This window comes from Drosophila bipectinata, chromosome XL, assembly GCF_030179905.1.
Source record: "Drosophila bipectinata strain 14024-0381.07 chromosome XL, DbipHiC1v2, whole genome shotgun sequence".
NCBI classification, from domain to species: domain Eukaryota; kingdom Metazoa; phylum Arthropoda; class Insecta; order Diptera; family Drosophilidae; genus Drosophila; species Drosophila bipectinata.
The window spans coordinates 19,424,429-19,452,299 of NC_091734.1; the positions used below are offsets into that span (position 1 = coordinate 19,424,429).

At 38.1% G+C, this 27,871-nt stretch overlaps 1 protein-coding gene across 1 annotated transcript in view; it reads left to right on the forward strand.

The window, feature by feature from the left end:
- Positions 1-27,871, forward strand: part of Lcch3 (Ligand-gated chloride channel homolog 3) — a 623,958-nt gene that overhangs the window by 220,433 nt on the left and 375,654 nt on the right. The window contains exon 3 of the mRNA XM_070282243.1: positions 27,545-27,716. Coding sequence (XP_070138344.1) covers positions 27,545-27,716 — 172 coding nt within the window. The remainder of the gene's footprint in view (positions 1-27,544; positions 27,717-27,871) is intronic.

Genomic DNA, 27,871 nt, shown 5'->3' on the forward strand with positions numbered 1-27,871 from the left:
TAGGGCTGTCAGACAACAATGAATGGTGGCTTGCAGCTCCTTCAGCGCGACCCCGGACTTTTGAGAAATAGCCTGGATGTTGAAAAGGATCTTCAACTGGCTGTTGACCAATGTTGACCAAAGCGGTCTGTGAGGCTTTGCCACGCGGGGACAAACCCCTCATGGGTAAGGGGAGCTTTAGAAACAATTGCGTGGGCGTCACCACTTGTTTTGGACAGTAAGTGGAACAACTTCTCTACTGGGGTGAGCCGCGAGTTTTGGATGTAAATGGCCGTAAACAAGTCTCTGAAGGTGGGCCACCGAAGATAATCACCCGCGAAGACCTCGGTATCCACCGGAGATAACCGGCAGCCTGTAGACGCGGGCGTGTGGACATTGACGGAAGCCTGAGTGGATTGGGAGGCAATTTTCTCCCGAAGCTGGGCAATACACCTCGCATAGACGGAATAACAGTAGCTATACTTCGATTCCAGTACTGTCAAGGTGACCGCATTGTCGTCTGACACGGCTAGCAAATCGGAGCAGCTCTCATAGCTCTTCTCCACCTTCTCCCACAGTGCCCAAATTTGGTCCCGATGGACTTCGTACTTTCAGCGCCACTTTTACCGCACTTTGAGCCATTTTCGCAACGGAACGAGTCTGCCTCTGCAATGGACCGGGGATTGCATTGACGGATTCGTCACTCTTTGCCCTTGGAATGGCACTGGACGCCTTAGGCCTTAAAAGAGGCGTCCGTGGAGAAGCGGATTGAGATCTGTCCAAACGGATGGATGGGATCGGACGCGGCTTTTTGTCGTCTCCCGTGGGCATTCTCAGAATCCAATTCGCTGGCCAATGCATGTCGACTGACTGTCGGAGTAGGTAGGTACGAAGCGGTGGCCGGTCACACTAATGTGATAAGAACGGTGAGATCGCGGATGAAATGCGATTACAAGGCACAAGTGGGAATTAGTAGCGCCGATGTCGAAAGGAACGTCGTATGCGGCACAATTCGAATGTGGAAGAAAACTTCAGGAACCAAAAAAAAAACCAAAGGGGAAGAGGTTTGTTGAGATTCTAAGCGGATGTTGCTTGATGCGGAGTAGAAGCAGCGTTAGAGGGACGGAAAAAAGACAAGTACCGAAAAATTCGTGCTCGTTCGGAAAAAAATTGATGACGGTCTATATATGTATATTTCGACAATTAATTGGATTTAATTATCCCGAAGCCGGAAAGGTGGAATTGAAATCGCGGCTCTATTCGGCCAGAAGGTTGATAATTAAATTATTAATAATTTTCGATTATACATTTTTTTTAATAATTTTAATTGTTGAGTGGCTGGAAAGGTGGCTTAAAACAAAACTGGCACTTCGGTCGAACGGAAATAATAACTAAATAAATTGTGGTGGTTATAAGATATATATATAAATTTATAATTAATTTATTTTTTTGTTTGAAGTTAGTTGTTACGCAGCCGGTTATGCCGTCGGCACCCTGTACGTACCCCAAAGGAAAAAAAAAAGCACCAAAGAACACAACAGTCGGAATCGTCCGACTTGGATAAAATTTGATTCTCAGCTATAAATTAACTATGTATAAAAACAGTTTGGCAAGAAAAGCTTTTCAAAAAACTTTCCTGTACTGGCGCTACCGAAATTTGCTATTTATGCGGGTGGACAGCAGCGTGGCAATGATTTTTAAAAATTTAAGCTGCATAGACATTAAAAAAGTCTCCTGGTTTCCTTTCATTCTGTACTTCTGTATTTCTGTCTTTTAGGGAAATAAAAGAAAGAAAATAGGAATAGAAAATTTTAAAACTTGTATGCCTCTCCCTCTCTTCTAACTTGCGACTCTTCTTCCTCAGCCTCCCTCTAACTAAGAAATCCTAATGACAAATATTATTAAATATGTAATTTTGTAAGCCTTTTTTAAATGTTTTCAACATTATTGATACCACATATTTAGGGAGTAGCATGCTTGCTCGCCACCGGTATTTTACCTCGACCAAAGTTTCTTTTTATTATACCTCGGCTGAGGGTATTATAATTTTTGTCAAAAGTGTGCAACGCCGTGAAGGAGACATATACGACCCTATAAAGTATATATTTTCTTAATCCGGATCACCTCCTGAGTTGATATAATCATGTCCGTCTGTCTGTCTGTCTGTTTCTACGCGAACTAGTCTCTCAGTTTTAAAGCTTTCGACTTAAAACTTTCGCACACACTCTTCTTTCCTCTGCACGCAGTATATAAGTCGGAACGACCGGGATCGGCCGACTATATCTCATAGCTGCCATATAACTGAACGGTCGGAAAAGACCCAACTTTTGTGTTTTTGAAAATAAAAATCTGGAACTTGGTACTGATTATATTTTTGGTGAGTTAATCTGACCTACCAAATTAAATAACGACCGGCTGACTATATCTTATAGCTGCCATATAACTGCACGATCGGAATTGGACGTATTGTAAAAGATAGAAATTGGAACTGTTGTTAGATTTTCTATTATAATGAATTGGGTTATATTATCATATTCTCATAAGGATCGGCCAACAATATCCGATGTTTGCGATATATATCCGGTTTTAACTGCAAGGGTATATCAACTTCGGCTCCGCCCAAAATTAACTTTCCTTTCTTGTTATTTTATTCTTATGTTTAATGAAACCCATTTTCTTGTAAAATATGTATATTTAATTATGTTAATGTATTTTGTAAGAAATTTTCCCAAATTATAACCTTAATGAAAATGAATTTATAATAAATCTTTTGTTTGGGCACCGGAAGGAATCTCGCCACCTAGTTTGACAACATTTAGCCACTTCCAATATTGACCTTAGCCAAGGAATGTTTTCACCCCCTCACAATGCTATTTCGGAATCCTTCTTCCAGGCCTTTTTCGATTCGATTTACTACGATTCGCGTGACGACCATGTCCCTACTGAAGATACAAAGACCACGCCCACTTTCCCTGAGCGCAGCTGGACCCTGTTAGTAGATCAATGTACCTTCAGGACATGTGGCAAACCGTTACAAAAACTCGTGCTGTGCATATGTCGAACTTCAATGGCTAAGGAATAGAGGACTTAAGTTTCTAGTGCCGCTATTAGGAATGTTACAATTTAAGCCTATTAGTAAATGCTAGCTATCTACATCCCCATTAATTAGGTTATGAAAAAAAATTACACCGAGCATTGTCCTACGATTTTTTAAGCTAGCTAATGATATTTTTATTAGTTATGACTAGATCCGCTTAAGATCAGTGCTGGTTATACCCTTGCAGAGGGTATTATAATTTTGTCCAAAAGTGTGCAACGCAGTGAAGGAGACATCACCGACCCTATAAAGTATATATATTCATGATCAGGATCACCTCCTGAGTTGATATGAGCATGTCCGTCTGTCCGTCTGTCCGTCTGTCTGTCTGTTTCTACGCGAACTAGTCTCTCAGTTTTAAAGCTATCGTCTTGAAACTTTGCACACACCTTTCTTTCCTTTGCACGCAGTATATAAGTCGGAACGACCGGGATCGGCCGACTATATCCTATAGCTGCCATATAACTGATTGATCGGAAATGGTATAACTTTGGTGTTTTTAGAGTTAGAGAGTTCAAATTTGACATGAGTGCTATTTTTGGCAAAACATTACGTCATGCCAAATTTCATAAGGATCGGCCAACTATATCATATAGCTGCCATATAACTGAACGATCGGAAATGACCCAACTTTCGTGATTTTGAAGATAGAAAGCTGGAACTTGGTACAGATTATATTTTTGGTCATTTGATCCAACCTACCAAATTTCATAAGGATCGGCCGACTATATCCTATAGCTGCCATATAACTGAACGATCGGAAATGACTCAACTTTCGTGTTTTTGAAGATAGAAAGCTGGAACTTGGTACAGATTCTATTCTATATTCCGGTTTTAACTGCAAGGGTATATCAACTTCGGCTCCGCCCGAAGTTAGCTTTCCTTTCTTGTTTTCGACTGATTTAACCTTCATAACTCGCTGAAAGAGCAATGAAAGCGATGAGAGCACAAGAGAGAGAGAGAGCCAGAGTGATGAGAGCACATGAGAGAGAGAGAGAGAGCCAGAGCCGAAAGCAAGCAGCAACACTGAAAGTTTACGGTTAATATATAAGTATATACCATAAGTAGCAATCCTGCTACAATTCGGCCGTCCTGACATTTGAAGATCCCCTAATCTTGTGATATTTTACAATTGATTTTTACATCTATTTGACTTTGATACTATTAGCTATTTATTTACATAGTTAAAAGCTTACATAAGATTTGAGCTTCATTTTCGTTTACCTATCCAATGCTTAATGTTCTGACTACTCCAGACACCTTGATATGGAATACGTGACAATTGAAAACCTTCAACATCTTTAATTAAATACCTATCATTTCTTGAAACTTGTTCTATTACGAACTGACCTTTATGTTTGGGTATAAACTTTCTTGCAACTCTAACAGCACTATCAAAAATTTTAACCACAATATAATCATCTACCTTAAATTTTGAAATCTCTTTTTTTTTCTCATTTTTTTTGTTTCAAGGTCTTTCTGTAACTTTGTTTGACACTCTGTTCCTTTTTTCCTAATTTCGTTTAAATTCCTTACATTATCGGTATTATCTAATTCTTTTAACTTTTGTCTTAATTCATGTATAATTTTTCCTTTTTTGCGATTCCAAATAACATTTTGCTCGGCATTTGCGCAATGCTTCTCTGCTTTGTATTTTTCAACGAAAACTCAACATCTTCAATGACTGTATCCCACAGCAATCCCTTTTCTGAGTCTGCCAATTTTGCTATCATCGGTCTTATTATTCGATTTATTCTTTCCAGCTGCCCATTAGCTTGATGTGACCCTGTTGCTATTTTTACGTGCTTTACATTATAATCTTCGAGAAATTTCTTAAAATCCTCAGATGTAAAACAACTGCCTCTACCCGAGACGATAAAAGTCGGTCTACTATACGATCTAAAATAATCTTTCAATGCTATAATACAGAGGTCAGCACGGCCCTATCCCGAAGGCATAGGAAATTTCTCTGCCCGAGCTCTGCCACACACACACAGTGTAAATGTGTGAAACTTCATGCTCACAGCCTACTTTCTGCTATTCGGAACTAACACTAATGCGTTAAAATTATATCAATGTATAGGGGTGCCGACCACTGCTATAATAGCTTCCTTTCTGTTTTTTTTTGTTTTTGTTGCATATAACCTAACATATTTTGTAAACCCGTCCATGACAACAAAAAGATGTTTATTTGTCCTTCCCGTGATCAACATGTATGATCTCAAATGGTACATTCCCTTTTGGAATGCTGTGTAATAATCCTTCTCCTTTTCCTGAATTTGGTGAAAACGCTACACACCTCAAACAATTATTAATAAGTCTAACAACTTTTTCTTTTATATTTGCAAACCAATACGTCCTTACAATTGCATCCATAACCTTATCTCTACCTAAGTTACCTAACTCATTATGATATTTATACAGTATCTTGTCTTCCATTTGTTCTGGAACATAAAAAAACAATTTTCCATCATTTGCTTTCCTATAAATTACTCTATTTCTCATCTTAATCATTTTGTCATCTTCTTTTTCTAACTTAATTTAAGTTTTCTTTAACTTTTGATCTTTCGCTTGAAATTAATTGTCTTCAAATTCACCGTTTCTACTATACATATGTTAGTATGTAGATGCTTCTTAAAGCATCTACATGTTGCATAAGCTTTCCCCACTTATGAACCAATTCAAAATCATACTTAAGCAATTATAGCACCCACGTCGCAATATGAGGGTTAAGTTCTATTCTGTTTAACGTCAACGAATAACAATCAGTAAAAACTCTAAGCCGTCTACCCTGCACATTAATTCGAAACCTTCGAAGAGCATAAATAATGGCTATCTTTTCAAGTTCAAAGCCATGATATTTTGCTTCATCTCTCGGTGTAGCTTTCGAAAAATAAAATACAGGATTCAATTTCTTATCCTCTTTCCTCTGTAATAATACCGCACCAAAACCATGTGCGCTTGCGTCTGTATGTAGTTCTACCTCATCCTTATAATAACATAAACCTAGTACCGGATCTTCTATGAGCTTATTTTTTAGCATCTCAAAACAATCTAGCTCTTTCTCTTCAAACACGAATCGCAATCTTTTTTTAACAAATAAAATGGTTTTGCAATCCTCGAAAAATCCTTTATAAATCTTCTAAAGTATGAACACAATACCACAAAGCTTCTAACTCCATGCACTTTGTTGGGGACTGAAAAATCTCTAATGGCTTCCATTCCTTTATCATTCGCTTGTATTCCTTTACTCGTCACAAAAAATCCTAAGTATTGAACACTCGGTAATTGTAACTCGCATATACCCATTCTGAGTTCTAATTTGTTTCTTGCTAGTTTTTCAAAAACTTCTTTAAGTACACTGAAATGCTCTTCAATCCATGTACATAAGCTCTATATAATGCTCTATCGTCCAAGTACATTAGCACTTTTCCTACTCTTATAATTTTTTCAAAAATCTTATTGCGTTTTTTAGGACCATTGGCATCCGCATAAATTCGAACTGCCCTAGCAGCGTCATAAATGAAGTATATTAAACTGATTTATTCTCAACAAACACATGAAAGTATCCAATTTAAGATCTTATTTCGAAAATATAGTCTAATTTACAAATCTGTCCAATAAATCATCAATTAAGGGTAATGGATAATTATCTTTAATCATTGTCTTGTTAAGCTTCCTGTAATGCACACATAATCGCATGTCTATTGGAGATGCATGTTCTTATTCACTCGGCCTAATAATTCCCTCGTTTAAGTAGTCGTCTAATATGCTCTGTAAATTTTTTCTCTCTGTATAAGCTAACCGTCTAGGAGAACTGTTTAAAGGTTTCGAGTCATTCAACCTTAGCTTTATTTCACACTTAACGTCTGGTTCCTTTGGTCTTTGTTACACATAACAATTGTGACACTTAACATAATGAAGATCGGAGAAGTTCGGGTCGAAAAAAGCGATCGTGCCGCAGGGGCGCTCCCGAGTGCCACGTCCAAACACTCCTTAACTTAGAAAAGGAGTGGCTAGAGGGTGACCAGACAGCTGGGGATGGACTCACCTGCAAGGTCACTCCGCGAGGATTCGGATGAGCCGCCAACCACCGAGGTAAGAGAGCTTTTTCTTCCGGGAACTCTCTTTGCGACACCTTTCTCCTGGGTCGAAGGAGCTTAACAAACGTGGCTGGCCCCACCAGAATTGCGCAGGTCATGGCAGCTGATCGTTAATCAGCTGGCAGACAGTGTTGGGGAACGCCGGTAGAGGGCGTTAGATCCGGACCAAGGGCACCAGGGCTGCGGAACGTGGCAATGTCGCAATGACGCGACTGCAGGGGCCCACTAGAGGGCTGCTGCCTCAGGTCCTTTGACCAACCTAGTGCGGAAGGGGCTAGAAAACTTTAGCCTGCCATGTGATGCTGAAGGTCATGGAGCTGACGAACTGCCAACCCCTCCGCTACTGCGGTTCAGCCACAAAAAGGGCTCTGGCGACCGAGCAGGACCAATATAAGGACCAATAGCAGGACCCATCGCTCCCGCCAGGGGAAAATTCCATTCCAGGAAATTGTCAAATTTTGTTGCTTCTTGTAACCTACATTTCTAATCATTTCTAATCTTTTGTTTATAACTAACTATCACTTTCTTTATCTCTTATTATCCGATTTCCATTACTAACCTTACTAACATCACTCATTTTTCTCTGTTCAAAATCAACATCACTAACTATTTTCTCTTCATCACTAACATCATAACTTTTTTTTTACATTTTCTATTTTCTACTGTAACCAACTTCAAGGTGTCAAGGTTCAGATTTAGATCACATGCTTCCATAAAATCCCTTCCCATGACTACATCATGACTCATAGATTTATTTACCACAACAACAAAATTAAAATGTACTTCATTCAATTTTCTCTTTATATAACATAATATTCTGTCATAAGTTTCCAGAAAATTTTCATTCATTCCATGATATGAACTTAAAACTGGCGCTTTTAGGATCCTTTCTTCCGTCTTGGCTTCCTGCACTTCTGCGCCAAATGTCCTTTAACATTACAATTATAGCAACGCGGGTCCTTGCTGTCCTTCTCTTCCTTGTTCACTGCTGCCTTTTTTTGTCACCATAAGATTTAGGCAACTTCACCTCCGCAAATGCACGTTTCATATGTGCAACATTTTCAAAGCATTGAATATGTGCTTGATTACGCAGCCCTTGATAAGGAATAACCTCAAAGATGTGACTTAACATTTCTTCTGCATCTATGTTAATGCACTGAGCAAGCATCACTTTATCGTCCACGTTACTTCCAAAACTTTCACCGGAACTCCATTTACGGTTCTCGAATTGACGCCTTGCCTCTAACTTCGAAACCCTGTCCGAAAATATTGAAATTAGCTCAGCGGTTAACTCCTCCAACGGTAGCCTGATGCGTTCAGGGCTTGAATGCAGCCACACGTTTGCTTTTCCCTTGATTTTACCAATCATCAACATCTTATCATATTGTCCACTAATTCCATAAATGGTTGCAATATTATGCATTTGAGTAATCTATTTTCGTGCGCAAGTTTCTCCAGAAAAATCACTTACAACCTGTGTTGCCATACCCAACGAAATGTCAATGCTTGGGTTGTGAAATTTTAGAAGCTTCGACTTCGCAACGTTCCCTTTTTTCATCTCTTCACTGGCGCCTTTTCTTGCGCCGCTGCTGCTAACTTCGTTTCTGTCATTGCGTGCATAATTTTCCTCCTTGTCTTCGCCTTCTTCGCTGTCTTCTGCCTCCTCCTTCGCCGCCGTCATTTTTTTTGTTTTCGCCGCCGTCTTTCTTTTGCTTTCGTCTCCATCTTTGCTGTTCCTTCTGTCTCCATCTTTTCCGTTTCGATCGCCGCCAACGTTGCTTTTATTTTTATCGCCATCTTTTCCCATAGTCTTAACTCCGTCTTTTCCGTTCCCTTCGCCTCTATCTTTGTCGTTTCCTTTGCTCTCGGCTTTGTCGTTGTTTCTGCCTCCGTTTTCGTCGCCATTATCGTTGTTATCTTCGTTGTTCTCTAATTCCACATTTTCTTCATATTCGTCTTTACCGTTATTTCCATCACCGTCTTCGTCTTGATTCCTTTTTAATTGCGCAATTGATGCGTTGTTTACGTCCATTTTCGTTTTATTTAATTGTTTTTAATTGATTATTTGGCACGAGATCGGCCACTTCTGGCCCCAAAGTAAAACACCAACACATGGCTTTAAAAAATTCATTTATTAATTATTACTAGATCCTCCGAATGACTTTCGAATGACTCTGCTCTCAACTCGCGATCCGCATCAACCCTCATAACTCAATGTGAGCAATGAGAGCACAAGAAAGAGAGAGAGAGCCAGAAGCGAAAGCAAGTAGCAACACCGAAAGTTTACAGTTAATATATAAGTATATACAATAAGTAGCAATCCTGCTACAGTTTATAAGTAAGAGTCTACTATTGTAAAATGGAAAGTGAAGATTTCCATACGAGTTTAGACCTCTAAGTGAAAAAGTTAAGAAATTCTTTTTTACGGATTCTATGAGGTCCTGATGTACTCCATGTCTGATGGGTCCTGGGCAATCCCATAAAGAGTATACGTGGCCAGAAGAGAGCAAGAACGATAAACAGACATAAGCTTGCATTTTGATCCATTAAGTATTAAGTCGTTAGCGAAACACCATTTTTGAAAGTTTTCAAGGTCAGACTGAAGACAGCATTTGCAGAGATGGATTTTTACTAAAGACAAAGCTTTACATCATCTGCATATGTAAAAACTAGAGAGTTCGTTAAAGCAGGGGGCAAGTCATTTATAAAAAGAGTAAATAACAACGGGCCAAGATGACTTCATTGATGGATGCCAGATGTAGCACGGACCAGACAGGAATGTATGTTTTTAAATAAGACTCTTTGTGTCCTTCCATCTAAGTAGCTGGAGATCCACGTTAAGAGGTCTATAGGAAAACCCAGCATATTCAGTTTACCCAACAAGAGTGAGTGATTAACTGAATCAAATGCTTTGCCGAAGTCTGTGTAAATTACATCGGTTTGATATCCCTTACAAAAACTATCTATGATAAAGGATGTGTGCCCGGCACAAAAACTATCTATAATAAAGGATGTCAACTCCAGTAAATTTGAGGTGGTGGAGCGACGCTTTATAAAGCCTGTAGTTGGCAGCCTCGGACTTTTTCTCTTTTTTTATGTAGGAAATTATAAATGATTCCTTCCACTTAAGGGGAAAAATCAAGGTTTCCAATGATAAGTTGAAAAGTCCTAGAAGAGGTTTGCATAGAGCCCTGGCACAGAATTTTAGCACAGCCTGGTACTCCATCTGAAGGCTGAAGGCCGCTAAACTGAATGTCAGGCGCACAGAGCTGGTCATTGATTTTACGAAAACCAGTGATCAACTCTTTAAATCCATTCAAAGTCTGTCTCATGAACGACCTCATTTCGTCTTAGACAGCACGACAATTTGCACAACAATAATGTAGACCAAACCTACGGGAAATGGCATCCGAAACTGAAGCATTGAACCCGGCACACTTGGAGTGTACGACGTTTTCACATAGCCAGCAATGGATGGTAGGCTGGGATGAGGAGATTGTCTTGTTACAAGACTTTATAGAATAGACCAGTTCAAATTCCATATTTTTAATTATCAATACAAAAATAATATATAAAAAGTTAAAAAACACAATACCTTGAAACACTGTGGGAAATGGGAAGCCAAAGCGGAAGCTTTGGAGAGTGCAAAGGAAAAATGCAGAAATAGAGATAAGACTGGGAAGAAGCAGAGCTGAGCTATGCTTGGAATTGAAACGAAGCAAGTTATTAATTCGTCTCCAAATATACCACAGAACACGCAAAGCGATACGGTTTAAGTTAAACTCGCTCCGGAGTTTAACATGGAATCGGACAGCGATATCGAGCGCCCTGGAAGAAGTACTCGTTGCGGCAGCTAAAATCTCTACTCCTCATGGGAAGCAAGTAGACTGAAACAAATACTACAAATCGAATCAGCAAATCGAAAAGCTCGTGCGAGAAAAAAAGCGCACGCGTCGTGAGTGGCACAACAGCAGATCACCAGCGTCAAAACAACGCCTCAAGGAAGCAACCCGATCACTCGACCAGGCTCTTCACCAACAGGAAGAAAATGCACAGCTGAGGTACATCCAGAATCTCTCGCCAACAAGCACAAAGTACCCCCTGTGGAGAGCCCACCGAAATCTTAGCGCCCCAATTGAAACGACCACCCCGATAAGAAACTCCTCGGAATGCTGGGCTCGCAGCGACGAAGACCGAGCTGAAATATTCGCCACACATCTCCAAAGTGTCTTCCAGCCAAACCCAGCCTCAAATTCATTCCTCCTGCCAGTAATCAGCCAGAGTCCTCCCCTCAGCCAGCCGCACCTTCATTCCGGCCGAACGAAATCGAAAAAGTCATAAGAGGGCTAAAACCAAAAAAGGCTCCCGGTGGTGACCTATTGACCCCAAAGATGCTGATCGAAGTTTCAAAATGCGCTATAGAGGTCGTCTGCAATTATTTATTGGAATCATTAATCTTGGCTATTTCCAAAAAAAGTGGAAGAAATCCATCATTATAATGATACCGAAGCCTGGAAAAGACCACACAATTCCGTCGTCATATAGACCAATAAGCCTTCTATCTTGTTTGTTTAAATTGTTTGAAAAATGCTTATTAACTCGCATAATACCACATCTGGAAGCTTGCAATATTATCCCGGCACACCGATTTGGCTTCCGAAGAAACCACGGAACCATCGAACAAGTGAACAGATTCACATCCGCAGCGCTATTTTCCTCGACGTATCTCAAGCTTTCAACCGAGTTCGGCTCATCGGACTCATGCACAAAATTAAAACGTATTTGCCAACATACACCCACAAGCTACTGGAATCATACCTCTACAATAGGGTATTCTCAGTAAGATGCAACGCAGCTACTTCGGGCGACTACACCAGCGAAGCTGGAGTTCCACAAGGAAGCGCACTCGGCCCGTGTCTATATGTTTTGTACACTGCGGATATTCCTACGAGCGCACAATTAACAACGTCAACGTTCGCCGATGATACCGCTATCCTTAGTCGCTCCAGATGCCCAACACAGGCAACAACACAACTGGCTAATCATCTTCTAATAGTGAAAAGGTGGCTGTCCGACTGGTGCATTAAAATAAATGAACAAAAGTGTAAGCATATAACGTTCTTAACAGACAAACATGCCCTCCGCTTTAACTAAACGGTATGCAGATCCCTCAAGCTAACGAAGTAACGAACCTTGGCGTCCACCTTGATAGACGACTTACCTGGCGTAAGCACATCGAATGCAAAAAGATGCACCTAAAACTGAAAGCCAGCAGCCTCCACTGGATCATAAACTCACGATCGCCACTGTGCCTGTACTACAAGTTACTACTGAACAATTCAGTCCTAAAGCCAATCTGGAAGTATGGCTCCCAGCTGTGGGGGAACGCGAGCAGCAGCAACATAGACATCATACAGCGCGCACAATCAAAAATCTTGAAAACTATCACAGGGGCACCTTGGTATGTTCGCATCGAAAACATTCACCGGGATCTGGGCATACTCGCAGTGAAAGACGAAATCCAGAAGCAAAAAGAGTCATACAAAGAAAAACTGTCTTCGCACCCAAATTTTCTCGCTCGGGGATTGACTCGGGTTTCTAGCGTATCCCGCCTGAGACGCAACGACCTCCCAACCCAGCAATCGATTTCTAGGGCCGTCTAACTCTGTATCAGTCAATATGACTGTTAGTTAAGTTAAAAATATAAGATTTGATAACCTCTTGTTAGTCTCGCAAAGAGAAGATTCAAAAAATAAAAGCAACGTTCAGAAATAAAATCAATAAATAAATAATAATAAATAAATAAAATAATAAATAAATGGTCCTTCCGAGATTGAGAAACGAGAAGGGCTGTAAACGGCAGCGAATAAAAGTATTCCGTTGCTTGACTGAATTTGTATCCATGTGGCAAGGTGAAAATTGCAAGAAAAATTGCGGTGAAATTGCTGCAAGAAAACTGTTGCAAACCTTCTGTGAAAATGGTGTTTAATGCGTTCTCTGATTAAAACTCTCTGTTTTAAATCCATTCATAGTCTGTCTCATGAACGACCTCATTTCGTCTTAGACAGCACGACAATTTGCACAACAAAAATGTAGACCAAACCTACGGGAAATGGCATCCGAAACTGAAGCATTGAACCCGGCACACTTGGAGTGTACGACGTTTTCACATAGCCAGCAATGGATGGTAGGCTGGGATGAGGAGATTGTCTTGTTACAAGACTTTATAGAATAGACCAGTTCAAATTCCATATTTTTAATTATCAATACAAAAATAATATATAAAAAGTTAAAAAACACAATACCTTGAAACACTGTGGGAAATGGGAAGCCAAAGCGGAAGCTTTGGAGAGTGCAAAGGAAAAATGCAGAAATAGAGATAAGACTGGGAAGAAGCAGAGCTGAGCTATGCTTGGAACTGAAACTAAACAAGTTATTAATTCGTCTCCAAATATACCACAAAACACGCAAAGCGATACGGCTTAAGTTAAACTCGCTCCGGAGTTTAATCGGAATCGGACATCGATATCGAGCGCCCTGGAAGAAGTACTTGTTGCGGCAGCTTAAGGATGTAGTCTCATGTGTGAGGTTGAAAAAATTGATTTTTTTTTTTTCACATATTTCGATAGTATTGTTTATTAAGAGTGTACTGTTAAAGTTTCAAATAAAAATATCAAATAATGACAGAGATACAGCCCATAATCGAGAGCGCGCCTACACCGAAAAGTATGAGTTTCTCGGTAGCGTCTATACTTTAAACGCGTTTTTCTCGGAACGACATTTTTGTGTGCGGCGCAGGTGATTCACAAAATTCTATTGTACCGATCTAGCTGAAATTTGGATATGTTGTTCTAAAAAGTAACACCTCTGTCCCGTACTAGAATCATTTATTTTTAATGATTAGTTTTTTTTATCATTAATTTAAGATGCATTTTTTAAATTTTTTTAAATTTTTTGTTTTGTGAGTTCGCCATTTTGTTGTTTATTGATGAAAATATTTCATTCTAGTATGGGACAGAGCCATAAGCTTACAAAACAATAATCTATTCTAATTTTTTGTTTCGGATGACTTTATCAGTCGAAATCACCTGCGGCACGGACTGCGCTTTTTTGCGCTTTTTTTTAAACTACACAAGAATAAATGAAACAAAATATTTTCAAATAGTTTATGATGCCTTTAAAAACATATGTAAAAATTGGAACGATCGCATTATTTTTTATTACAAAAAAATTTTTTTGAAATAACCTCTAAAAAGAAGGCCGGAACATGAGACTACATCCTTAAGTGTAATAATTTTTGTTTGTGGTCATTTGCTTGACTCTGGAATTTTTTCTTCAAACATTTGTTGTGTAATTTATACAATTTTAGTAATAAGCTTGCTAACATTATAATAACGATTATCATTAAAAATATTGTGATTGTTTGAAGATCGATATTTTCGGATTAAATTTTATTAACGACATTTGCCGTGGAATTCACAACTTTTGTATCAACCAAACCCATTTTAGATATTGTATCTATTTTTCTTTTTTCAATTTCTATTTTATTTTCCTTTGTGTCATTATCATTATTAATTATTATCATTGTTTTGGTAATTGTGTATATCTGCTGCTGCTGCTCTGTATGTAACAGTTGACCTTATATTAAGGATGTAGTCTCATGTGTGAGGTTGAAAAAATCGATTTTTTTTTTTCACACATTTCGATAGTATTGTTTACTAAGAATGTACTGTTAAAGTTTCAAATAAAAATATCAAATAATGACAGAGATACAGCCCATAATCGAGACCGCGCCTACACCGAAAAGTATGAGTTTCTCGGTAGCGTCTATACTTTAAACGCGTTTTTCTCGGAACGACATTTTTGTGTGCGGCGCAGGTGATTCACAAAATTCTATTGTACCGATCTAGCTGAAATTTGGATATGTTGTTCTAAAAAGTAACACCTCTGTCCCGTACTAGAATCATTTATTTTTAATGATTAGTTTTTTTTTTATCATTAATTTAAGATAAATTTTTTAAATTTTTTTAAATTTTTTTTTTTGTGAGTTCGCCATTTTGTTGTTTATTGATGAAAATATTTCATTCTAGTACGGGACAGAGCCATAAGCTTACAAAACAATAATCTATTCTAATTTTTTGTTTCGGATGACTCTAGCAGTCAAAATCACCTGCGCCAGGGACCTACCTTTTTTTTTTATATGCATACTTTGGCATGCTATAAAGTGTATTAAACTACACAAGAATAAATTAAACAAAATAGTTTATGATGCCTATAAAAACATATGTGAAAATGAATACGATCGCATTATTTTTTATTACAAAAAAAAATTTTTGAAATAACCTCTAAAAAGTAGGCCGGAACATGAGACTACATCCTTAAATCTCTACTCCTCATGGGAAGGAAGTAGACCGAAACAAATACTACAAATCTAATCAGCAAATCGAAAAGCTCGTGCGAGAAAAGAGGCGCACGAGTTATGTAGTCCAAGTTCTTGTTCTCCATTTCTTTCTTGCTTGCATTTAAAAGTGCAAAGATTAAAAGCTTCCATAAAATAATTAAAACGCTCGCTCGACGATTCGAAAAGCATTCGTGCACAGAATGAACCAAGATGTGAACAAGACAAGATCATTAAAGTAAAATAAAGACTTATACAAATTCATTGTTTATATTGAATTAAATGTTAACATAAAACGTTAACAAAACTGGCGCTGTCGACGGAGTAACCGAAAATATTTAAATACCCACTTAAGTGCAGTGTCGAGCGAATTGGTGCCATACACACATATGTACATAACCTGAAAACCCACGAATTTCCAACACCCACGGAAACCAAACGAACAAAGTGTTATTGTGCATTGGATATTTACTGCATCTCGTACGACTTTGCGGTTAAACTAGAAATATCTAGTGCATATTTTTGGTTATACAGCGTGCCGGCACTTGAAAGTGCACCCATCTTTGTATGTGTGTATGACTGTGTGCATAAATCGACAATTACACACACCAGCATCCCAGAGCGGACTTATTCTGTTCGTAAGTGGTTCGATGACAAGTTAATAAGAACGTTTGATATCGATAAGCGACGAGAACTAACAGAACTAATTCTGTTAGACTATTACAAGTTCTAAAGAACTCAACGGATACTTATTTTGAATACGAACAATGGCAAACGATTTTTCTCTATCGTTTGGGGACATTCTAAAGGATGCCCACCACATTCACGAGTACAGAGGAGACCATACAAGAGCTCTATCATCATTTATTTGTGAAGTGGAGATGATATTTTCTCTATTACCCCCACATCTACTGCAGGAGCCTACGTGTTTCACCGTGTCATACTCAACAAAATCCAAGGCGGAGCTCTACATGTTGTGAGAACCATTGAGAATTCCGAGCCGTCGCAGGATGACATCAAGAGGATTGTTATTCGGAATTTTGGCGTAAAGGAGTCCTATAATCAAATTTACCAAGAAGCGTTTATGCTAAGTAATAACAACAACATTACAGACTAGTTTAAGTCTTTAAGAAGCATAATGTGTAAAATTAATGAAAAACAAAAAAGGAAAGCTAACTTCGGGCGGAGCCGAAGTTGATATACCCTTGCAGTTAAAACCGGATATATATCGCAAACATCGGATATAGTTGGCCGATCCTTATGAGAATATAATATTATAACCCAATTTATTATAAAACAAAATCTACATAAAAGTCCCAAACATCTATCTTCACAAAATTGGTATTTCTTTCAAAAAACCTTTTCCGATCGTTCAGTTACATCGCAGCTATAGGATATAGTCCTATATTATAAAATCATTATAAAATTTGGTAGGTCGGATTATCAGACCAAAATTATAATCTTTACTAAGTTTCAGTTTTCTACCTTCAAAAACACGAAAGTTGGGTCATTTTCGATCGTTCAGTTATATGGCAGCTAAAGGATATAGCTTTGAAATAGCTTTGATAGCTTATAGCTTTGAAACTGAGAGACGAGTTTTCGTAGAAACAGACAGACGGACATGCTCATTGTACAAAGTTCCAGCTTTCTAACTTCAAAAACACGAAAGTTGGGTAATTTTCAATCGTTCAGTTATATGGCAGCTATTTGATATAGTCGACATGCTGCATCGTGCACCTGCATCGACTGTAAGAGGAAAATGGTAGAAGAATTGAAGAATGCTTAGGTAAAACCGCTGGTATTTGTGTAAAAAATAGAAAAATAAAGATAAACAAGAAAGGAAAGCTAACTTCGGGCGGAGCCGAAGTTTATATACCTTTGCTGTTAAAACCGGATATGTATCGCAAACATCGGATATAGATGGCCGATCCTTATGGGAATAGGAATATATAATCCAATTAATTACAATACAAAATCTAAAAAAAGTCCCAAACTTCTATTTTCAAAAATACGAATGTTGATATTTCTACCAAATACCATTTCCGATCGTTCAGTTATATGGCAGCTATAGGATATAGTCAGCCGATCCTAATAAAATTTGATAGGTCGGATTAACTGACCAAAAATATAATCTGTACCAAGTTCCAGATTTCTATCTTCAAAAACACGAAAACACACGTTGCATGTTGCAATTTAGCATGTCGTATTATTTTGACTAAAATAGCGCTCGTGTAAAATTTGAACTCTCTAACTCTAAAAACACCGAAGTTATACCATTTCCGATCAATTATATGGCAGCTATAGGATTTAGTCGGCCGATTCCGGTCGTTCCGACTTATATACTGCGTGCAAAGGAAATAAGGGTGTGTGCAAAGTTTCAAGTCGATAGCTTTAAAGCTGAGAGACTAGTTTGCGTAGAAACAGACAGACGGACAGACAGACGGACAGACGGACATGCTCATATCAACTCAGGAGGTGATCCTGATCAAGAATATATATACTTTATAGGGTCGGAGATGTCTTCTTCACTGCGTTGCACCAAAGATTATAAAGTACATAGATGGGACATCAGGGCCCAAAACGGTCAACTTTTTGCGTCGAGCTTGTTGGTGAGGGGGGAACGCACATGCATACGATTCTAATTTTAGAACTCCCTTACATGTATCCGTCAACAAAAATGTGAGCCTATGTATGTATGTGTGACTGCTCGCACGACGGAGTAAAAATGTTTTGGCTTCCAAATTTCAATTTCAATTTCTCGTTTCTGTTTTCGATGCGTCGATGTGGTAGTTGGTAGAACAAATAGTATTTTTTATCGCCGCAGATCGAGACAGGATGGTAGCGTAATGCATAGAGTAGTTACTTTATGTGTAATTTTTCTGGGTTCAAATCCTCGTAAGGACTTTGAACTTTTTCTTTCTTTTATAATTATTTTTTTTTTTTTTTTGTAATATTGTAATATTTTTCTTTAATTTTACAATTGTAAAATTGTTTAATTCATCATTATGTCCGGCTAACAAAATTTCAAAGGAGTCCAAAATTTAAATTCAAATCAGAACTGTACAAATCAACAAAGCCATATTTCAAAAATGGAAATCGATCATGTCGAAGTAGACAAAACTAATTGTATCCAATTTAAAAATGATAATCAAGATCAAAGCTTCTCTTCTGAATCAATGTCAGAGCCAATGATCTGTACTTGCCATGCAAATTTTCATATAGTTGCCTCGAAAAATCACTTCCCTTAATTAACCTAACTATAAACAATGAAATAATCACAGCCTTGATTGATACTGGTTCAACAACTTCCATGTTAGATAGAAATAAATTGTTAAAATATCCTCGAATAACTTTGCGTCATCCAATAACATTTTCATCTCTTAATTCAAAATCGCTAATAACGCAAGAAATTATAACTGATTTACCTCTTGAATTTAAAGAAGATGCCACAATGAGTTGGAAATTGGCAACATTTAATAAAAAATCGTTCGATGCTATAATAGGTCAAAATATTCTCAAGCCATTAAATGCTGTTATTGATTTTCATCACAATACAACTACAATTAATAATAACAATATCCAATTTCAAAATAGTTCACCATACTCTGAAGAGGTAAATCAAATTGAACCAATCGAAATAGACGATAAAATAAAAAAAAATTCTTTTCAATGATTTAAATCAAGAGGAAAACAATGCTCTTACTAAAATTTTAAGAAAATTAAAACAATTAATATTTCTTTGAAGGTCAGTGTCTAAGCAATACAAACATTATCGAGCATCAGATAAAAACAGTAGTGGATAAACCTGTATATTGTAAGATTTATAGATATCCTCAAGTACATGAACAGGAAATTTATAAGCAAATTGAAGAAATGCTACATTAGGGAATAATACGAAAAAGCAATTCTCCATATAATGCTTGTACCAAAAAAAGCTGATACTTAACAGTGGAACAACAAAGTGGCGTATAGTTATTGATTATCGCAAATTGAATGAAAACACAGTAGATGATAAGTTTCCTATCCCAAATATAGAAGGTATATTGGATAAGTTAGGAAGAGCGCAATATTTTTCTACTATAGATCTCGCGAAAAGCTTTCACCAAATTCTTGTCCAGGAACAAGATAGGGAAAAGACAGCGTTTTCTACTCCTCATGGGCATTACGAGTTTAATCGGATGCCATTCGGGCTCAAAAACGCTCCTGCCACATTTCAACGCCTTATAAACACAGTCTTAAAAGAAGAAATAAATAGAATTTGTGTGGTTTATCTTGACGACGTTCTTATTTTTTCTACTAGTTTTTCAGAACATGTTGGCCACATTCATACAATTTTTAAAAAACTCTCTGAAGCAAATCTTAAGATTCAAATCAACAAATGCAAATTCTTTTCAAAAGAAACTGAGTTTTTAGGTCATGCCTTAACCCCCAAAGCCTAACCCAGAAAAAGTTAGCAGCATTCTTCAGGTTAAAAATTTCCAGAAATATTAAGCAAATTAGAGCTTTTCTAGGAATCACTGGGTATTATAGAAAGTTCATAAAGGATTTCTCTCAAGTAGCTTATCCATTGATTAAATGCCTTCAAAAGGATGCCAAGATAGATGTTAATGAACCCAACTTCATGCTTGCATTTGACAAAAAGAATCATAACTGAGGCAACGGTACTTAAGTATCCGGATTTTAAAAAGAAATTTCAGCTTATTACTGACGCTAGTAATATTGCTTTAGGTGCGGTTTTGCAACAAGATAATCATCCTATTTGCTATGCAAGTCGCACATTGAATAGAAAAACTATTCTTCTATACAAAGGGAATTACTAGCTATAGTGTGGGCAAAAGCTTATTTCCGCCTATACCTCTATGGAGTTAAATTCGATATTTTGTCCGATCACCAACCACTTAAGTGGCTGCTAATTAAATATAACGGAAAAGAACTTAATGAAATACTTTATAGATGGCTTGTTAAGCTCAGCGAATTTAATATAAGCGTTTCATACATTAAAGGAAAAGATAACCAGGTAGCTGATTTTTTATGTCGATTAAGTAACGACGAAATTTGTGCTGTAAACACAGCTGAATCCTGTATCTCTTTGGAAAACAATGTTGATGACATTGACACACAACATACACAAGCTGAATACTTTGTGGGCACAACTATTTTAGGTAATTTAGAAACAGTTGTTAATAGATTTAAAATAAAAATCATCCTTACAAATAAAAAAACCATAGAATTCGAATATAAGAATAAAATTTGTATAAAGAAATTGAACGATTCCATTATACTGGTCATTCAGGTATAAATGAAAATTACCAAAGCTTAAAAAAAAGAGTATTTACTTTCCAAAACTTCAACATTACATCCAAAAGTATATTAACAGTTGCGATATTTGTAATCAATGTAAATATGATAGAAACCCAGTAAAAGAAAAATTAAAATATATAGAAACACCAAATGATATAAAAAAAATTGTTTATATGGATATCTATACAAATTTAAAATGTAATTTTCTAACTTTTATTGACCGATTTTCAAAATTTGCTACTGCATTCTACCTTGAGGATCGCAATAATCAAACCATATTCGAAAAAATGCGCTTGTACAAATCCCAAAAAGGAAACTTTGAAAAATAAATAACTGACAATGAATTTAATAGTGTAAATATAAAAGATTTTTTAAGAAATGAGAACATAGAAGTTCATTTTGTGAAACCTAACAGTCACACTGGCAATGCAGACGTTGAAAGATTCCACAACACTTTCACAGAAAAGATAAGAATAACATACCTCGAAAACAAAGATCTATCAATCAAAGATAAAGTTAGTAAAGCTATATAATTATATAATAACAGTTATCACTCAACAATACAAAATACACCAATGAATGTTGAATACGGAAGCTGTGACAAAAAACTTGTACGTAACAACATTCTAAAATATAAGGAAACTTACAATACATCTTTAAATCAAACGAGAGAAAATTTTGTAGAAACTAGAAACGAGGGATATATAAAAAACTATAAATCTTTAAGACACAAAAATGAACCGAAATATAAAAAATTTAATTTAAACAATATACATAGCTCCAACATAAAAAGAAAAAAGAAATATCAAACTTTAAATACGTAATCTACCATAATTGAATTCCTACACTTATGTATATTTTTTATAAACAAATTGTAAAACTCAGGAGAGTCTTAATTTAATTTACCGAAGTTATGTAGTCCAAGTTCTTGTTCTCCATTTCTTTCTTGCTTGCATTTAAAAGTGCAAAGATTAAAAGCTTCCATAAAATAATTAAAACGCTCGCTCGACGATTCGAAAAGCATTCGTGCACAGAATGAACCAAGATGTGAACAAGACAAGATCATTAAAGTAAAATAAAGACTATTATACAAATACAAATAAAAAGGACATTGTTTATATTGAATTAAATGTTAACATAAAACGTTAACAAAACTCACGCGTCGTGATTGGCACAACAGCAGATCACCAGCGTCAAAACAACGCCTCAAGGAAGCAACCCGATCACTCGACCAGGCTCTTCACCAACAGGAAGAAAATGCACAGCTGAGGTACATCCAGAATCTCTCGCCAACAAGCACAAAGTACCCCCTGTGGAGAGCCCACCGAAATCTTAGCGCCCCAATTGAAACGACCACACCGATAAGAAACTCTTCGGAATGCTGGGCTCGCAGCGACGAAGACCGAGCTGAAAAATTCGCCACACATCTCCAAAGTGTCTTCCAGCCAAACCCAGCCTCAAATTCATTCCTCCTGCCAGTAATTCAGCCAGAGTCCGCCCCTCAGCCAGCCGCACCTTTATTCCGGCCGAACGAAATCGAAAAAGTCATAAGAGGGCTAAAACCAAAAAAGGCTCCCGGTGGTGACCTATTGACCCCAAAGATGCTGATCGAAGTTTCAAAATGCGCTATAGAGGTCGTCTGCAATTATTTATTGGAATCATTAATCTTGGCTATTTCCAAAAAAAGTGGAAGAAATCCATCATTATAATGATACCGAAGCCTGGAAAAGACCACACAATTCCGTCGTCATATAGACCAATAAGCCTTCTATCTTGTTTGTTTAAATTGTTTGAAAAATGCTTATTAACTCGCATAATACCACATCTGGAAGCTTGCAATATTATCCCGGCACATCGATTTGGCTTCCGAAGAAACCACGGAACCATCGAACAAGTGAACAGATTCACATCCGCAGCGCTATTTTCCTCGACGTATCTCAAGCTTTCAACCGAGTTCGGCTCATCGGACTCATGCACAAAATTAAAACGTATTTGCCAACATACACCCACAAGCTACTGGAATCATACCTCTACAATAGGGTATTCTCAGTAAGATGCAACGCAGCTACTTCGGGCGACTACACCAGCGAAGCTGGAGTTCCACAAGGAAGCGCACTCGGCCCGTGTCTATATGTTTTGTACACTGCGGATATTCCTACGAGCGCACAATTAACAACGTCAACGTTCGCCGATGATACCGCTATCCTTAGTCGCTCCAGATGCCCAACACAGGCAACAACACAACTAGCTAATCATCTTCTAATAGTGAAAAGGTGGCTGTCCGACTGGTGCATTAAAATAAATGAACAAAAGTGTAAGCATATAACGTTCTTAACAGACAAACATGCCCTCCGCTTTAACTAAACGGTATGCAGATCCCTCAAGCTAACGAAGTAACGAACCTTGGCGTCCACCTTGATAGACGACTTACCTGGCGTAAGCACATCGAATGCAAAAAGATGCACCTAAAACTGAAAGCCAGCAGCCTCCACTGGATCATAAACTCACGATCGCCACTGTGCCTGTACTACAAGTTACTACTGAACAATTCAGTCCTAAAGCCAATCTGGAAGTATGGCTCCCAGCTGTGGGGGAACGCGAGCAGCAGCAACATAGACATCATACAGCGCGCACAATCAAAAATCTTGAGAACTATCACAGGGGCACTTTGGTATGTTCGCAACGAAAACATTCACCGGGATCTGGGCATACTCGCTGTGAAAGACGAAATCCAGAAGCAAAAAGAGTCATACAAAGAAAAACTGTTTTCGCACCCAAATTTTCTCGCTCGGGGATTGACTCGGGTTTCTAGCGTATCCCGCCTGAGACGCAATGACCTCCCAACCCAGCAATCGATTTCTAGGGCCGTCTAGCTCTGTATCAGTCAATATGACTGTTAGTTAAGTTAAAAATATAAGATTTGATACACCTCTTGTTAGTCTCGCAAAGAGAAGATTCAAAAAATAAAAGCAACGTTCAGCAATAAAATAAATAAATAAATAATAATAAATAAATAAAATAATAAATAAATGGTCCTTCCGAGATTGAGAAACGAGAAGGGCTGTAAACGGCAGCGAATAAAAGTATTCCGTTGCTTGACTGAATTTGTATCCATGTGGCCTGCAAGAAAATTGTTGCAAACCTTCTGTGAAAATGGTGTTTAATGCGTTCTCAGTAGCATAACGTTAATATGGTTTCGGTCAAGAATTGTGACAATTCTAGTTTATGCCGTGAGACACCAATGGCGTTCCACATTGATATTCGTAGAGCCTGCGTAGATTATTTAGACTTTTGTCTAACTGAGCAACTGTATCACCATGTTCTGGTGTTGTACAAGTGCTTGCATGGTCGGTTTCATGAATGACATAAGCTCCATCATACTTTGTTGGGGGGTAAGCATCATAGTTCTGGGGCCTCTTGAGCGCTTTGAGAGTTAGTCCGAGTAGGAATTTCCCTTCCAGATCGTAGAGCATCGGCATAGGAGAAGCCGTTTGTGGTGTTTAGTGGACCGAATGAGTGGTTGCATTCTGTGGATTTTGGTTGCGCGTTGCGTTCGTTTCTTTAACTTTAACTCTTTAACTCTTTGTACACCATACATCCTCTATAGTTTGCCGTATGGTTGCCTCCGCAGCATCCACATTTCTTTACGGTACTCTCCTTGTTTGTAGTGCAGTGAGCGGAGTTGTGGTCGTCCCCGAGCACTATACACACAGCCCGAAGTGTGCAGTATGACCTAGTGTGTCCATACTCTTGGCAATTAGTGCATTGCACTGGACCGTTCCGTTTATGCGGCTCTTTAACAGTGATTTTCCGTTGCTTAAGATATTGCAGATTGTAGATTGGGTGGACTTCGTTCTTCTTCAGCGACCTGCTTTCTAGCTCGAGCTCGACCTTAGAGAGGAGTTTTAAGATTTTTAACTTTATTTAGAATGTTAATAACATTATTGGCGGCGAAGCCCTTTTCTTTAAGGGCGGTTTTTATTTCCGCGGCGGTAACATCAGGTTCTATTCCCTTTACTACCACTTGTAGGCCCTTACTGCTTTTCAGCTGGTACGTGTAATAGTTTTTCTGTTCAGTGTCCAGAAATTGGACACGATTCGGAAGTGCTCTTCAGTCTTGGTTTGCACCTTTGTTTCATGGATATTTCCTTTAATAAGCGGGACAACATGAAAGTTGTCACCGTTTCCGATCAACGCCGCAATTCGGTTGACCAGGGCACTCGAGCTTTTCTCCCTGATATGGATTTGAGGGGGCTTGGGTTTTACACTGCAAACTCCATGACGCGGGAGTCGAAGTGACCAGAGCGGGTGAGCAAGACCGTGCCTTTTGGGTTTGAGCAGTCAGTAGAGCCGGGTTGCTCCTAATCGCCGATTTTTCCACTTCGGTATCGCATGTTGAAAAGTAAGAGTAGAAGCCGTTTTTTTGGTTCACTGAACTTCTACGCTCGTTCTTTTGATCGTTGCTCAATAAGCTCATTTCGTGGCACTTATTTATTTAAAATAATGCACAAGTTTTGATTTAGCACATCACAACTGTTATAAAAAGCTTGTATATTGCACTTAACAAATTGTGGTTCAGCGTCTTTTCGCTTATATTGGGTTACCCCAGATTTTATTATTTTTTTTTTTTTGGATCGCTTTTCTGTCTTCCTCTTAGGTGAAAGGTTCCATGAAGAAAAAAGTTTTAAAACCAGTGGGAGTGAAACTTCCCCATATCAGAACCACAGATCATCCTCATCTCCGCCCACTAACCCAAAAAAAAAGATTAGTCACTAACACTTACTTATCAGAATACTAGGGGGCTATGTAGCAAGCTCCGAAAACTATATTCTGATAGTTTTTTCTTTGCATCCCATATTGTAGCCTTTACAGAAACTTGGTTAAAGCCGGATATCTTTAGCAACGAAGCTTTTCCAAGTAATTACACCACTTTTAGACGGGCTAGACCTCGGCGAAGGGGGTTTCACCTCTTCTAAAGAAGTGAAATCACAAGAGCTTGGGGACATAGAATTTATTTGCATTAAAATCCTTTTGTCCGCCAAATCTTTATACATTACATGTTCATATATACCGCCTTCGTCTGAACCGCCCACCAAACCGCCCACATAATATCCCAGAATAAAAGTGGTCCAACGTCGATAACTCACCATCTTTATCACTTATCACGCACCATGACTTCACCGCGGGCATGTTTGACTGTCCCTAGGTCAAATTATCCAATGATCCTGATGTTACTGCTATCTCCAGAACTTCCCCCTTTACATATATTGGTCTGATATTCTGGCATGCACCGATCTTAATGTCACCTTAGAAAAATTTTACTGTACTTAAAATACATTTTTTGTGCCTCACTAACCTTTTTAGGTTAGGTTACTAAAAATAGGCTCTTACTAACATAAAAAAAAATCTTCAGTAGCATTGATTTCTTAAGATATCTACTAGCTCGGTCAAATTTTACCGTGCATAACCCTGAATGTTACAGGAATTATATTCGTCGCTGCCGGATACAACTTATTCAGGATCCGAAGCAGTTTTTTAATTTTGTAAACACAAAGCGTAAACATGTATCTTTCCCACCACTGCTTACGTTTGAAAATTCATCTGCGACCTCTGATCAGGCCATTGCCGATCTATTCTCAGAATTTTTTCAAACAACTTATTCTCCGCCTAAATTGACAAATCAGCCTTACGCATACAACATTCAATTATCAGAATAAGATTCTCTGTCCGTTTTTCTCCGAGAATAGCTTATTACCAGTCTTACCATATCTGATCTTCTAAATGTCAAACCCATTTATTCGCCTGGCCTCGATGGAGTACCAGGCTGTGTGCTAAAATACTGCGCCTGGGCTCTGTGCAAACCTCTTCTAAGACTTTTCAACTTATCTTTGGAAACCTCGATTTTTCCCCTTAAGTGGAAGGAATTTATAATTCCCCTACATAAAAAAGGGAATAAGTCCGAGGCTGCCAACTACAGAGGCATCTCTAAGTTGTCGGCAATTCCAAAGTTATTTGAAAAATTAATTACCCCTCATTTGCAACACCTTTGCTCTTCGATTATCACTCCTTGTCAGCATGGCTTTATTAGGCGTCGCTCCACCACCACAAACTTATTGGAGTTGACATCCTTTGTCATAGATGGCTTTCGTAAGGGATATAAAACCGATGTAATTTACACAGACTTTAGAAAAGCATTTGATTCAGTGAATCACTCACTCTTGTTGAGTAAACTGAATATGTGGGGATTCTCTACCGACCTCTTAACGTGGATATCCAGCTACCTAGATGGAAGGGCACAAAGAGTCTTATTTAAAAACATACATTCCCGTCTGGTCCGTGCTACATCTGGCGTTCTTCAAGGAATACATCTTGGTCCGTTGTTATTTAATCTTTTTATAAATGACTTGCCCCCTGCTTTAACGAACTCATTAGTTTTTACATATGCAGATGACGTAATGCTTTGTCTTCAGTACAAATCCATCTCTACCCAATGCAGTCTTTTCAGTCTTGCCTTAGAGAAATTAACTCAGGCTTATGATCTCGGCGTCCTATTCAACTTTGGCTCCGCCCAAAGTTAGTTTTCCTTTCTTGATTCAATTCATTAAAAATCGGTTATTTTCTGAGCTCGGTGGGCGAGTAATGTATTTTCTCATTTAATATTTACAGATGTAAACGAAAAGAAATGCTTGCAAGTCGTCTAGAAAATGTGACTCAAACAATTTCAATGATACTTCAAGGGTACGATATACGCCTCAGACCCAATTTTGGTCGAGAACCTCTTCATGTGGGAATGGACTTAACTATTGCAAGCTTTGACGCAATATCAGAAGTTAATATGGTAGGTATTACATGTATATATAGTTCTTAATTTTCTTTAGTTGTCTAATGATGAAATTAACTACATTCAAAGTACCATATAGTTTTTTGTTTTGGCTTATATAGTTGTTATATCACATGTCTCACAAGTATTATTCTTTCTCTTCATCTTTCTTT